The sequence below is a fragment of the Truncatella angustata genome, assembly GCF_020726525.1.
Source record: "Truncatella angustata strain MPI-SDFR-AT-0073 chromosome Unknown BKA67scaffold_8, whole genome shotgun sequence".
NCBI lineage: Eukaryota > Fungi > Ascomycota > Sordariomycetes > Amphisphaeriales > Sporocadaceae > Truncatella > Truncatella angustata.
In genome coordinates, this window is record NW_025763388.1 from 1,240,756 (window position 1) to 1,256,446 (window position 15,691).

The 15,691-nt window shown below is 49.3% G+C and overlaps 2 protein-coding genes across 2 annotated transcripts; both read right to left on the reverse strand.

The window, feature by feature from the left end:
* Positions 1-1,573: 1,573 nt before the first annotated feature.
* Positions 1,574-3,450, reverse strand: BKA67DRAFT_662455 (uncharacterized protein; the record flags this gene model as incomplete). Its single annotated transcript, XM_046108003.1, has 2 exons — positions 1,574-3,267; positions 3,351-3,450. 2 exons carry the CDS (start codon positions 3,448-3,450, stop codon positions 1,574-1,576), a joined length of 1,794 nt encoding a protein of 597 aa, XP_045954196.1.
* Positions 3,451-11,143: 7,693 nt separating this feature from the next.
* BKA67DRAFT_539533 (uncharacterized protein) lies at positions 11,144-12,358 on the reverse strand (the record flags this gene model as incomplete). Its single annotated transcript, XM_046100654.1, has 5 exons — positions 11,144-11,267; positions 11,387-11,518; positions 11,764-11,829; positions 11,893-12,029; positions 12,152-12,358. The coding sequence occupies 5 exons, from the start codon at positions 12,356-12,358 to the stop codon at positions 11,144-11,146; spliced, it is 666 nt and encodes a 221-aa protein (XP_045954197.1).
* Positions 12,359-15,691: the final 3,333 nt, after the last annotated feature.

Here is a 15,691-nt window from a genome sequence, read left to right on the forward strand (position 1 = left end):
TTTTTTTGGAAAGGGGCACAGTGCACTTGACTGGAAGCATGTCATGTTGCCTTACCCGGGGCGTTGCCCTCAAATCTAGAACTGCTTCATCGTTAGCACGTGGACAGCGCCCGACGTTACCTGTGGCAAAGACTGCTGGCTGCCGAGCTACGTACTGTAACCACGCAACCCCACCACGCAAAGGCATTCTCATTTCAGCAGTCACCCACAAAGCAAGACATGATCAGAAGTCTGACCTCGGACATCAATGCTATCATGCCAATACAGAGAGTTTCCGCACATTAATGTTTATTCGAGTTTAGTTTTTATCCCCCTCCCCATATCCCTTTCCTGGCGGGAACCTCGTGATTCTTAGGGGGAGTATAAATCGCGGCTACACAAAGAAATTGTATGGGGTAATATTTATGTTACCGGTTTTTATGGTTTATATTGCCAAGCCCATGACGCATCCGGGGAAAAACCTGGAGGGAAACAAGCTCAATCTGGGGGGAACCGCGCAAACCGAATCGATCGATATGTATTTCGCAATCCTTGTCACTACCGCATCGAGCCCCCTGAGACTATGGCTATGCATATCTGTTTGAAGGTATTACTGCATTTGGTTTTGATGATACTTTCATTGTGCTGCAACCTTATCACGACTCTGAAGGCACAGTTTGACTGTACATAAGTGAATGACCTCGTGACTGTTACGCAAAAACCTTAAAGGGTAACATGTTGCGCCTCTTCCTGGAATGCCCAACAGCTCATGCCTGTGTACTTTGATACCGAGGCGTTTGCAGCGAAGAAGGCCCAGGGGCCATGTGGTAGGTCAACCATTTCGGAGGATTAATAAAATGCTGGAAACTTGGAGTACAACGTCGTCTGACGACTCATTAAACATCACACAGAAATAGAATTCAGAGACAGAATATTTTGTATCATGCGCTTTTATTCATGTTTTGTAGGGCTTTTGATGCTTTTGCTCTGTTTTTAGTAGGTCATGGACGTCTTGCTTTTCAATCTCCGCACTTCCTATGCTCCGCCAATTCTCAATTCCAATGACCGTTGCCCATGCTGCTTTTGTTCTTCCTCTGGCCATCTTCGAGGCGAGGATTACAATGAGCAGCCAATGGGTTGCCCCAATACTCGTGTAGATTACACTACTAATTTTCCGAGACATGCAAAGCTGCTTTGAAGCAGCAATAGTAAGACAAGACAACTGCCCATTCAGGGTTCAGCTGCGTAAAACCAAAATCAAACGTGGTATCATAATGTGACAACGCCAAAAATGTGTCAAATGATTCGAACAAGTCGCCAATATCCACGGCGAGCATGCTTCGGGCAGCGATGCCAGGTAAACCTTTTTGTCGTTATGCCGGTCATGACTATGGTCTATGAAGAAGCCATATGCTTGAAACGCCCGGAATGCATGAGTAGGTGTCATGAAAAATCAAGTACCTTCGCAATGCTATGATCAAATAGAATCAATGTACAAGGCAGTGATGATCTGCCGGCGAGTGCTAGTAGCGACTCGAATAAGTCGATGAGGAACCGACTGTGTAGATAGGTGATGGGTGATGGGATCGGCCTTTTACCAGCCTTGAGCGTTGTATCCACCAAGTGCATCTCTCTCGAGGACCTGGTTCCAACTGCTGGCATTCTGCTCCTCGGTGATAGTCTGGCTGTTGTCCTTGCCCATGTAAGACTTCTCAGGATATTGCTTCAGATTGGCAACGTCATGAGAAGTGTGGCGCCTCTTCAGGACGGCGTTAGCGGTGGAAGACTTGTGCTGACGTTCCCAAAGGAGGTGTCGTCGAAGTGATTCGGTAAGCTCCGTGGCCAGCATGTTGCGTCGAGTGGTTCGTGGGGAGAGAGCGGCCTGATGATTGCTCTGGATAGTGGTCATGATTGGCTGAGCAGTGGAACGAGGTATCTCATTGATGGGTCGCAGGGGTGCACGTCGCTGGTTTCTTCTCATGTTCATCTCCAGACCATTGTCATCGGAGTCATTGGGGGAGGCTACTGCCTGAGATGCCTGCCCGCCATGGTATGAGCGAGCTCGCTGAGGGAGGGCCGAGGTCGAGTGGGAAACGTGGTTGTTAAGGCCACTGGCGCGTTGATCCTGACCCGCAAACATGAGGCTGATCAAGGATCGCTGCGAAGTTAAGTTGGGCTTGGAGGGAACACGCTTGAAGGTGACAGGGTCGTCTATGCTAGACTTGCCGCTCTCCTCGATGGAGTCCTCCCATTCAGAGTCCTCATCATCGTCGTCGATGGCGCTTTCATCCATGTAACTATCGCTTTGGTCGCTGGGAGTCTGAATGGTGCGGGTAGTAACCTGGTTACTGAAGGATGCCTGTTTCTTCTGCGTGTTAAGTAGAGAGCTGGGCCTTGCCGAATGCATAGCGCTCTTCAGTGAAGGCGTCTCATCTCCGTTGGAGCCAGAGGATTCGCCAATGGAAAACATGCCCTTCTTCTTGGCTTGTTGAATCATAGGCTGGCGAACCTCGAGGCTGGGCGACGACTCGTCACCAGAAGAGCCACCAAGTGCAAACTTGGCAGGCTGCTTCTTAAGCTGTACAGGCTTGTGCGCTGGGGAAGACTGGGGCTCGGGAATAGCGGTAGATTCCGAGGCCTTCATGAACTCCTGGCTCATAATTCGCAGGGATGGGATAGGCAACTGCGAGGGAGAGAAGCCGCGGATGACTTGTGTGTTGTATGTGTTGGCGGATGATGCAAGCTCTGAAGGATCGGTCTCCGCATTTCCAGTCGAGTAACACATGGGCTCGGTGGCTGGTGTAGTAGGAGACTCAAGAACCTCTTGTGTATCAGGCGAGAATGCAGACTGCGACTCATCTGACTCTGGCTCTATCGAGGGGGAGCTGATCTCAGGGAGAGGGTTCAAGTTAGGCTCGGTCTCTTGAATAATGGTGCAGACCATTCTCTCGAGGTGGTCTGAGGTGATATGACGCTCACGGCCACGGCTCTGGCTGCTAGCGCAAGAGTCGTGTCGTACGATTGCGGGTCGTAGGATGTCCACGGGCTCCAGCTCAGAGGAGAACTCGACGGCATCCTCATCGTCGTCAATGGCTGAATCAACACTGCCAGAAAGTTGAGGCATCTCGGGAGCATATCCACTGGGGATGTCCTTGGGGAAGGATGTGGCGTGGCTTTCCTGCTCTTTCGTCTGTGCGGCACAACATTGGACCTCACGATTCCATAACCTCCAGCTGAGGTTCTCTAACCGCCGACCTTGTTCGACGGAGTCGGCACATCTGGAAAATACTAGGAACACGCGTTAGTAGCTGTTGTGGCGGCGATGGTCACGGGGCAGCAGTGCGGTTGACTGTGCCACCGAGGCGACTTACGGGCCCAAATGCTGAAGAAGTTCTCCGGGTTCTCAGTGTCGACCTTGTGGAGGACATGAGGATCCACTGTAAGGACCAAGCCTTCCGTTTTACTGGGCATGTTGGCGGATCGTGCTGCCCGGCTGCAAGCAGAATGATGTGGGGGTGGGTGCACTGTTACGGCAATGTGGTTTCGCGAGCAAAGGTCGCGAAGATTTCAGTGCGCAGTCGTAGAAAAGGTCAATGCTTATTCATTGGCCTAAGTAGTCATCGACAGTAGAATACAATTGCTGTCGAAGAATGCGCCTCTGGTATTTCGTAGAACAGTAGAGGTCGTCGATACGCCGATGAGGTGACGGTGATACGAGGCGAAAGGATGCTTCCGAGCTGGAGCGACGGGGGTCCGTAGTAGTAGTGGTGGTGGTAGTAGTTGGCGGCGTCGTCGTCGTTGTCGTTGCCCTTGTCTCTGAAAGGCGGCGGAGTCTGGTTGTAAAGTGCAACCTCGTTAGTGAAATCTGGAGTTGAGGAGAATTAGACCAGACGACTAGATGTGGGTTGAGTGTACATATGTATGAAAGACTATGTAGGTGTGGAGGTGTGTGTTATGTGTGTGCGTTGAATGGGTTAATATGAGGGAGCGGAGAGGCGTCGGCTGGTGGGAAGGGTACGGAGGTACTGGACATCAATCAATTCCCATTTGATTTCCATGGGGCCCTGGATTTCGACAAGAACCAAAGCACCTGGTAGGTCGGGTACGTACTTCCAAGCCAGCAAGTACCGCGCTGGGCCCCTGTCGTAACTTGCAACGACGAGATACTTGCATGTACGTACCTCTGAATCAGGTTTGAGAGGCCTGGTACGTCCAGTCTGGATCTCTTCCCAGCACAAGTGGGTGGCGCAACCGGGATCAAGGGGTAGAACTGGCTCTTGGGGATGTGGGAGACACTGAGCACCCAAAGTACCGCCTTTTCACCGCGGTCCTTCTGGCAAGGAGCCTAGACTTCTCTGTGCCGGCCATCTAGCGCATCTCCCCAAAAAGTTAGACGCACAATCTAGCGCTCTGACTAGACACCCATCAAGTAGCAATCATCCCATGAGGCAATGCACTAACAGCCTCTTCACAAACAAAGCGCCGGGACAAATCCGGTCAAATCCAATCCGGCGTTTTCTTCATCCACCAAGGCTCGTCGGCAACAACGCGTATGATCCACTGCGCAGAGCTTCTCACAGTCAATCTGTGACCTCGTTGCTGGGCTCGTGAGTACAAGTGGGCTTCTGTGTCCACCGTCGTAAAAAGTCCAGCCTCTCCTCAATTGGTCTCGATGTTTCAGCACTGGAAGAACGTGACAGTTTCTCCGCACACTCCGTACTCAAAGAGAGTCTGGTCCTTGGGCAGCGTCTAGTAATCAAATCTGAGAGAAACTAGACACAACCAGGCGCGTTGATGCGCTTTCCATCGTGGCCCGGGTTGAACCCTCGCGAGGCCAAAGCAGCATAGAAGCTTTGCGTTAACTTGAGATCTGGCCATCACACATAATATGCATACGGGCCATAACATGTCGATATGTCCCGTTTTGGTGATCCCGCCTTGAACAATTAACTACTGTGGTAAACCTATTCTTCCCAACTTAAACGAGTCTGACCCACAGGCCATATTCCCGTGTCATGGCGAGAGTTCAACAAGAGTGCTATGAGTATCAAATATTCCCATCATGACTCAGTTCCATGTTTTCGTCTTTCGGTAACTAGAGTTTCAACCCTAGCGGCTAAAGGGGAATAAATACAATATCTAGCAATCGGTCAGAAACAAGAGAATCTCAGTCGTCACTCTGATGGCGTTCCATGTATACGGCGTGGAGCATACAATCCGATGAAGGCCTTCAACTACTGTCGATTGAAGAGCCTGCAGCTTTGATGGGAAATCCCTATAGCCTGGCGTTTAAGCGGTAGTGCGCTAGGGCCAGCGTTCCTACTTCCCCGAAAACATCAAACTGGCATGCACTCATGGTTCCAACGTTGCCACATCTGGCATCGTTCTCGTCATTTGATGAGTTCCTCTTTGCAACAACTTAAATTTGAAAAGAACAAAAGCGGAAGCATGAGCCTCCATGGGGATAGATGTGTAAGAATCCATGTGATCACAGGGAAATTGGCTATCTACTTTGAATGCATGTCGTGCCAACTGTCATTCCCACATCTCGAGTGTAGCAACTGACTGCAAATGTGAGTGTTGGCTGTTACATGTATCAGTGATTGGCATACGGGACACACGAATTACTCCAGGAGAGGGTGCATGGTACTCGATTCGGCTGATCGACAGTGAGTTCCCTGGAATGGTCACGGCGATGCCCTCAACGAGCTCTGTGGCACAGGTTCCAGATGTGACGTGCCCCGGGCTACTGATTCTCGTTGGCTCTGTTTCCAATGCAAATGTCAGTGTTGCCACAGATCATGGCCCCGTGACGCTTTTCAGGATTCTTGTTTCCCCCGCAGTAACAAGACCTTGCTATAGCTGGTAATGGAACTGGGCCCGGGCGCCTCCAGCGAGGGAGCTCTTCCTATCAAAAGGAAATATGGAGGGCTATCTTCAGACCACATGCCTGCCAACACAGTTGTGTACAGTTATGGGGGGTACAGCAGATCTAATCCAGTGGGAATGGGTCGAGGCTGGTTCCTCTCAGGCCGCAAGCGTTCGGGCTCGACTTTGTTACCAGATACCGAGGCGACTGATGCGACGAGGTAGCTAGACACATGCGCGGTCAAATTCATTATGCAAAGATCAGCATGATACTCGTTACAGCACATCAATCATCCCACCAGGCGGTTACCAAGGATCCCGTGGGTTTACTGTCGATGCGCTGGCCATTTTCGTCCCCGTGAGCATGTCTTGGTGGGGGGGTTTTTGAACGGATTGGGGGTAGCTAGAGAATTACCTCATACCAGCAACTGCGACCGTCATTTCTATGCATAAAACTCATGGTCAGCTGAACGTTTTCGCTACTCAGCCTCGGGGTGGCTTATAATGTAGGCCAGAGTACCCCGCGGTTTGTAGTTATCCCCACAACCAATACCAATTACCGTGAGCTGTCTTGTCTTGAGGGTATTGCCATGTCATGGTCAGCGCTGAACGGAGCGATTGAACGTCAGCCACAGCTGCTCGTAACGTCCTTGTCGTCGGCTAAAGCACACCATCACGAGCTTTGAGCAAAAGCAATTTCCCGCGACAATGGCGCTCGTTTCCGACAAGGCGGCGGATGCTCTTCGTGACAGAACTCGTGACAGGCATTACTCATAAGGACCGAAAAGAAAACAAGCATTCGTCTCACATTGGCTTTCTTCTTGTCAAATCATGCGTAGTGATCCGGGCATCGCGCTTCGTATTATTCACGGGTCGTTGGACCCCTCAGCGATGCTTGACACTGATGTCCTATCACACATGGTCAACTAGCATTCTCATTGATTTGCTGCGTCAGCCATGGCGTCCCACGTCGGGATACCTCCACCAATCGAGAATCTCACTCCGCGGCTTTGGTCATTACGGCTTCGATTCCGGTGCCACAGCCGTTGCAAAGCTGCCGGCTTCAAACTTTATCACATTGATCATTATCGACATACCGGCTCTCCAAATAGACCGCAGTCGCTTAAGGCAATCACGATAAAATGCGCGTTGCGAACACAAAAGCCTGAGTGTCTATTTTGCGCAAGCTATCCGTGATATGGTACAATTCGAATTGATGGGTTAAGCATCACAAATGGGCTTGTTGCCGATGTTGGATTTTCTATCGAAAGGCGTGAAACCCATACCAAAGAGACCGAGTAACCCATTTACAAAATGTTGCCTGCTCTCATACAGACCGAGGTCTTTAAGAGACCCGTCTCGCAGCCTTGTCAGTTCTGATGGTACATTATCCGTCAACAGGCAATAACTGTGGGTAGGCATGCCACGTTCTTGTCAACATACAGGCGGGCACCACTGACCGGTCCAGATGCCCTTCCATGTCGAATATGCGCAAGGATTTGAATTCCTTTCATATTTCCTCTTATCGCGTTATCGGTCAAACGACCACGGCGTCGTTTCCATATTGGGCAGGCAGTAAGTGATCAGTATTGAGCAGGGTTCGATTTGGTATTCTAGAAACCATTTTCAATTTCCTTTGGCGCGACACCTTACTGGGCTGCACTATTTCCGTGATAAAATCATTGACATGTTCCTGATACAGCGTTGGGACACTTTCGACGTGGGGTGCACTCGAGCGTGGGATACATGGTAATTATCAGCTTTGACTATGTGGGGATTTATTCTACACCGCAAGCCCCTGAATCCAATATCACCACATGTGCAAAGATTCGAGAAATTGTATGGTCCGTCGCTTTGACAATCCCCATAGTATTGCATTAATACCCGACTAGCTCGGACTTCAAAGGATAGACTCTAGGGCCGAGAACTCTCAAACAGCCGCGTTTTGTACATCGTGACCAGATATTATCGCGAGGTGGGCACACTCGCCTGTTGATCAGGGGTGCGTCCCGCTCCGCCGGGAGCATGGGCGCGTCGCTTGACAAGCACTCTAATTTAGGTGCTACGTACTTCATCAACAGATCATACCACCTGCTATGTGAGAGAGCGATATTATTGCACCTCTACCGCAGGTGGGCTCAATTAACTTCTCTTAATCAAATTTGAGCTGAGGAGCAAGCTGTGAAATATAATGATAGGGGGTCCTATTCACCAACAAACGAAAACACCTGCGGCTACACGTGTCGGTAGGAACAATTTGCAACGGCTCTCCGTTGATATGGGTGGGGGGGCGTGTTACTGCTCTGGTTCTGGCAAAGACGAGCCTCCTCATCCTTCTCGTGCTTAGGGGGGTGGGCAGGTATGGGAATGCAAACGCGGGATGTGACGACCCCCACGAGACAAAGGTCAAGACAGAAGAGGAGAGTGGCAGGCAGGCTAGCGCATGGTGTGTGGTGGTGTGCTTTGTGGCAGTTGGGTGTGTATTGACCTTATCCTAAAAAGACATCTCGGTGACGAGGGGGGAGGGGTATGTAAGACGCTCGACCGGAATTAGGGAAGCAAATAGCCGTACCCCTGGAAGAATGACGACCTTTCTGGAAGCCCGAGAGACTTCTGTAGCAATATATTAGCGTGTTAGCCACTAAAAATTGCGATTTATTGATTCGCGCTTTAACAAATAAACTTCAATTTATTGCTGGGTTGCAATCATGGCGGCGAGGAAAAGTAGTGAATATGCTCGTGTGTATACTTCCAGTACATGCCAATCTCTTGACCACATTTACGCAAATTGCGAAACATGATTCGAACAAAGCAAAAAGGTTGAATTCATCTGATTGATCAACATGGGTGGTGAATTGATTTTTTTTTTTCTGGCCAGCCGCTGTCGATAGTGATCTCCTCACACTATCTTGTCATTTATGACATTTAGTCCGGCTGCCTTCCCCGGATTCTATGTAGAAGCAAGGTTTAGTTCCCCGGTCAAGCCATGTGGGGTCTCACCCAGCTCGCAGGCGTTAACCGCTTTCGTGACAGCCCAATGGGGTTCGAAACGGTTATGCCTTTTGCGATAAATAACGCTTTCAAAACTCAGCAGAGTATCTATCTTGCCTACAGCACACGGATTTCCTTATAAATGGATGGTTAGAACTATATGGTTAGAACGTCATAGTTGATTGTTGTGCTTAAATATCTTTCCAAAAACGAACACACCCCGCCAAATATGCACATCAGAAACATATCAGGATCAAATCAGAATCATTTCAGCGGTACGGGACGCTTCTGTAGCTTCAGCTCCGCTCACATAAGAGAAAATCGTTCTGGCAATTGCGATGCGAAAGTATATCTCATTGCCAAAATCAGATATATTCGAGACAATATGAACCTTTTTCTTTTTCTTTTCTTTTTCCTCATCGCTCTTTATGGCATTGTTTTCACTGACTAGCAGCATATACTTTTCGTATGCCTTAGTTCCCGGGAATTAGCAGGTAAGCAAGCGCACCAATGTTGTGGTAAGATTGCAGCCCCTGTGGGGCAATTTTTCTAGCCCGTTGAATTCCTGAAAGTCAGACGAGCAAGAGCCAGATCCGTAGTTCTGTGAGACATCGAAATGGGCATCTTGGCAATCACAACTCTTTAATAACTTATCGGGCGCTAATATCACCAACTACATGGACTGCTACGGATTCGTGATGCGCGCCTACTCAACGGTTCTGTTATGTGAGGATTTTCTGAGTTGCTAGACCATGGTTGAAATTGCAAATCCACACAGAATTATGAGAATTCCGTCATCATGGAATCGTTATTATTAGTCCAGCTCAGGAAAAGAAACCCCCCCCACAATCTTCAACATCCGCTTGAAATCAATCACAAACCAACATCTATTGACGATATCAAGTGTCGAAGTATCAGTACCGCAGCCCATGGCTGTACAGATACAGTGCAATCAATACGAAAACCATATTCCCAGAGAGGTAGAACATAGTTTACTGGATGTAGCTCCGATATGCTCAAGGCTGCGCGAAGTTCCAAAATGACCAGATAAATTGATTGTCATTTTCACCCGAGACATCATATCTCACTCATGGGCCGTGCCACGACTATGCACAGCAAAGCATATCTGATATGCATTCAGCGGCCCGGCGTTGCTTCTGGCCAACGACGAGCGTCAGGGCTCTCCAAAAGTTTCAGCCTCTCCGACGCTCTGCTTGCATGTTTACAAACACGAGCCACAACAGCATACCTCGAGAGTCGAAGTCGTCTATCTGGGATAACATGAGGTGATATATCCCTCCCAGTTCAGCTATGTTGCAATGTGTTATACAGTCCGATTTGCAGGGCTGACTAGGTGGCTCTGCATCTGAACCGATCTGGTGGAAATCGTCGAGCGCAAACACGGGTTTGAACTCCGACATGTTTGCTTTTAGGGCTGGCGCAGGGCAAGGTCCAATAAGTCGAGGCACAAACTGATAGAACTAAGAATCATGGGAGCCCATCTCCATTGACCAGTTCAGCACATTGAAAGTCACTCGGAATGTACCATGACGAGTTTAATTGCTGACTCCTGGATCTCAAGTTACACCATCAAAGCGTTTTGCTTTCTATTCTGCCTCCTCCACTAAGTTGCCAGCGCATTGAAAGCATATCGATTGCTTCTGTGCCCTGCCGTGTTTTGGTTGGTATCCACGCACCCGGATTTCGTGGAACTGCATCCCCAGGTTTTAGCGGACGCTCAGGGCTGCAGCAACGGGTGCGCGGGGAGGCCTTCCCCGTGGGCAGCTCACTCAAAGCTTAAAATGTGGAAGAATAATTGCTTTCCATCAAGCCTTGGCTGGCGCCAGCTTTGCAGGACTACTACTTTGCTCTCTTTGATTCCTGTCATGTTCCACATCTGTAATGCTTTTCAAGAATCGAAAGGCATCTGCTTGCGAGAGGCCTCACTTGACTAATAATACTTTGAACAGCCCAGCAGCTCGGGCGTGTGGTGGATCGTTCAATCCCAGGACCAGGTAAGAGCAAACTCCACAGTCCTAACCGTGGTATCTTCCTTTCGAAAATTCGCCGGGACTTCGTCCGTTCTCCCGTATTATCAGGGCTATTCCTGCCAAATGCAAGGGTGACAAACGAGACTTTGGAGTTCAATATCTTTGAATCGGAATGGGTTGAGGGGCCCTACATGTCTGGAAGTTTTCTGATCGGGCCATTTATTAAACTGTGGCATTGCTATATGCCTTGCGCTGTAACGTGATATGATAATACAGAACCCGACAGATTGGCTACTTCGAATGTGACCAGTAACTCACCAGGGTTTGCAGAGCAAGGCAAGTAATGTGCCACATGTTGAGGAATTGGTGTCATGGTACAGCACCCTTCCTTGCAGAGATCTTGCCCGATCTTGCAAAGCATCGATGAGTTTGGATTTCCTAATTTAGGTGTGCGTTATGTTCTCTTGGAATTCTACTTGTCCGAAAGCCGATGAAGCAACTAAACAGTAGCCTTGCAGGACTGAAGAGTTCTCACTAAGAGTTCTCACTAAACGTACATGCCTGCCTGCAAGCAATATGCATCATTAATTGCGTGGATTCGTATGGACGGAGAATCTCGGTCTATTTCGGGAGAGGCCATGACGAACGGCGAACGCGCAGCTGTGCTTTGCGATTCTGTCACATATCCGCTGGGAACAAAGTTATGTAGTGTTGAGTTAGATCAAACCCATTTGAATCATTCCAACGATCTGAAATCCCAATAGCGACAACGAGACCTAAGATTACTAGGTCTCAATGAGTTCTGTAATCCTATGGTACATTTCTAGCCAACCACGCGGTTTTCGCTTCAACCACGTGGGCAACTATCAAAGCGCGAATAGAATGCATGGCCATCAATAAAAGTATAAAAAGAGCATCTCTTGCAACATGTTACCTATTATCCAGCTCAACGATCTCCGAGTTTATGTACCACCGGCGAAGTGTACTCAAATTAATTAAACTAGAATATCAATCTCATCAATTTATTTGTTCAATTTAATCTAAGCAATAAACCTCCCGGTACCTTGTCCACACCTGGGCTCGGTTACTAGGCGAGACCCGCGGGAGGAGAATCATGCAGTATTTGCACATGATCTTCGGAATTGCTCGCCGCTTCCTCCACCTCTGATCCTTCTCGCCTAAACAGGCCGCGTTCCGTGGCTAGAACATCCAGTCACTAAGTCGCAATTGTCACATTGGAGGACGAAAGGCCCTGAAAATGCCAATGCCCAGGTGATCGAGGTTAATAGTCCCTTTGACGTGCGCGTCACGCTATTTGGTACTTGGATGGATGCGTTCCGTTCGTGCAGACTCCCCTGACTTAGCACTCTTTGCACCATCGCACAGAGGCGTGACCACTGTATACGGCAGCCCAAACAGACCCCCGGGAAGACTAGATACCCGCCGGGAGCGTTCATGGGATCGATGAGGGTGTGCAACACCCACTTACGCGTCTTCAGATTTACAGACACATTCCTCGAGATGATCATTGTAGCTTACATCGAGTCAATTCACGGCCCTGGGGTAAAACCTGGGGCTTGCCACCAAGCATGATTCTAGACCGCCTTCATCTAGTAGAACAAACGGCGGCGTGGCCACTCTTCCTGGCGGTGCAATGACAAAATCACCGCGTGGTGACCAAGCGTGTGGCCGTTGCAGAATACCGCCGAGCCTACTTCTCACATAGCGCCAGGTACCAGATGATTCGGAAGCACCCAGCTCTTTGACTAACAGGGCTGAAGCATACTACGGGACACAACAATGACCATCGTGGAGGACCTAGCGATATTTGCATGCATGTGAAATCTCGAGTGGTTGCTACAGCCGAATATACAAGCCAATTTCGATGTGTGCAATGTGAGCCAGAAAACCCTCCCTGTACAGATCAGCAAGAGGAGCCGTGGTTGTCGGCTATAACGCCGAAATCGAAATCACTGCATTACCGAGCATCGTCCACATCAGCCTTGGTCGGCAATTCGGCGGCAGGGCAAGGCGGAACGAGGTCACGATGTTCGTCCAGCTTTTTCCCCGCACGATGTCCTTCTCCTCAATTGCGCGAGAGCAGGAGGACCCTCCGTGCATGAAATGCCACTACTAGAATGGAGTTTACATATTTAGTGACAAGAATTCGCTCAAGTGGGCCCGGTCAACAGTAGCATGTGAATTGTCAATATGGTCGGCCTGCATTTTAAACTCATGGGCAATGCTAGTGTTCCAGCTTGAGCCAGGACAAAGTTGTTGAGTTGGCCCGAATCTCCAACTGGAACCACTATTAAATATTGAAAGACCTGCTTTCCAACAAAAATGGTCACATTCGCTTCGGCAGAACTGGTCTGTTCGGCTCAATTCTCATCCTGTGGAGATGAGTCTACGGGGAGTTCCAGGGTCCAGCCTGCTTCGAACACCAAGCGCGAGAGCCTGGCTCGAGCCTGGCGACCAGACGAACAGGCAGTGCACAGTAGCCTCCTCCACCAGTCAGCCTGTCAGATTTATGTTTCCCAGACTGCTGGGGTTAAGCAAGTCACGAGCGCAGCCCCAGACTCATCCAGTCAATGGGCCTTGGAGATCCAGCTCGATAAGACGCCCTTGATGTATTCATTGATGTCGCAATGTATCGTGACTGGCGCCTAGTAAAGCACCGTCCTCCTCGTGTTTTGAATAGTGTTAAACTAATCAGATTGACAACCAAGTACGTCTCGAAGTCAAGGTCAACAACCTTGAGTCCAGCTATCATCGAAAATTAGCTTGATGTGGTCTGCTTCCCCAGAAAGAGGCGTAGAATCGCCAGCGCCAAGCTCATATCCTTGTGATGAGTCAAGAACAGCCGAGTCGGACTTTTCTCTCTCAAAACGTAGGGTAAATTCCTAGAATCTAAGCGTTGCGTAATGCGACTCGTGATGCTCCGTAGATTGTGGTTCAAGCGATTTGAGTCAACAAATTGTCCTGTTATGGTTTTTAGAGTTCCTGTGGACCAGGTGCTGAACGCAGAACCAAAGCCTGGCACTTTTGTTCCCGTGCTGGCTGGGGGGGGGAGGGGGTTTTTTCTTTCTATTTCGGGTCTGCGGAGTAAATATTGTGACCAATGAAAAAATTTAGAATGCCCCCAAAACGACCATTTCCCTTGGACGCGCACCTATCACAGGTCATCATGACCTGTTTCTGTGCCAAACTTGCCTCAGCCTACTCAACTTGCATCTCATTGTACCTCTGCTGGCAGGTGGATGTCATCCTATAGATAAATCACAGTAAATATAACGATCTACTGCATGTAAGAAATGGTCACGGGCAGGCCCTCCTGCAGCATGCTTGCTAATGATATCTCTCAGCCCTGTGCAGAGCGGCCAAGAATATCCATCCAGGCATCTTGCAAGCGTTTGATGCACATACATTCTTTGGGTCTGGTTGTGGGAGCGGGGGCTGTATCATGCTGTTGGACAGAATAGCTATGAGGTAACCTTATGGTGATTGTCAAGGGGCGTTCGTCTCGCATCAGAAGACAACCACAATATTCGCTACCCCCCTCCAGCGTGACCAGTTGAATGATAGAATGAATTGTCGTTGTGCCTTTTTGGATTTGTTGTATGCCACACGAGACAAGAACTTTAGATTTACCAACGTGGCATTCCACAGGGTCTAATTAGGCTGCACACCAAGAGCGATGCAACTAATTCAGGGGCGGTAGGGCAAGTAGGGCATCACCTCTCTTGCAGTAGGCAAACAGTTGGGACACTCACCGCTTGCGTGGGAGACGAAGCCGGAATCGTTGTACCTACTCTGTCAAAAGTTCTATTCCAATGCCACGGGAACTCGACGGCTGCCGTTTAGGGGCGACAGGATGGTGAATTTTAGCGGTCGGATACCGCACCCATTCCACGGTTTTCAAATCCTGCGAAAGGACGATGCATACATCAGGAATGCTCGAGAGGGCTCGTGATACTACCCCGATCTGCATTCCTTCCAGCTTGAAAAGTATCGCGCGGGTCTGTCCGCCTGTTTAACACCAACAATGCTATTGTTAGTCAATTTACAATTACTTCGCCGCGCCGCACCCCATAATGGTGGTGCATTGGTGAACTGCTCTTGTATGAAGCAATAATGACTTTGTCAATTGCCAACGCCAACGCCAACAAAGCTTACTAGCCCCGGCAATTGGGGCAATGAGGCTGCCGCTGAAGACTCATGTGACACCCTCAAGGTACGACACGGCACATCGTGGCTTTTCCTTGGATGTCGGCCGTGACGGTTACATGCAGCTAAGCTATGACGCAGGCATGGACATGCGCCGCGCCTGGAGGCATGTAGCTGAAGTACCTGGCTTTATCAAAGTTACAAGTTTAGGGGAGGCGACAAGAGCAATAATTGCTTCCGCTCCCTTTGCTACTGCGACGGTGATATCGTCAGAAGTTCCAACGATCTCGCTCAGATCGAGATTCCTGAATCAAGATCGGTAATGTCAACTGTGAAGGCCACCACCGGACGGTCGACTCACTAAGAGTCCGGGGGTAAATGACGGGGAAGGTAAATCAATTCCTAAAAAATGAACAACCAGGGCCCGATGGGGTAATGAGATTTTCCATCAACATTCGGATAATTAAAATAACGGTAGAGTATTCTTCCTGCGGGATGGACTGATCCGCAGCACCGCGTCCATCTGTTTAGCTCATTTAACATGGGCCCGAAAGTTTACCATTGCAGACAGATGACCTGTTTAGGTTATATGATGTCATATAGACACGGTCAGCAACATGAAAGCAGGAAATGGTTTCTCGCAACAGCACGACTGCATGCATCCTGTGGGATTTTCAGAAATGCATCAACTGTGG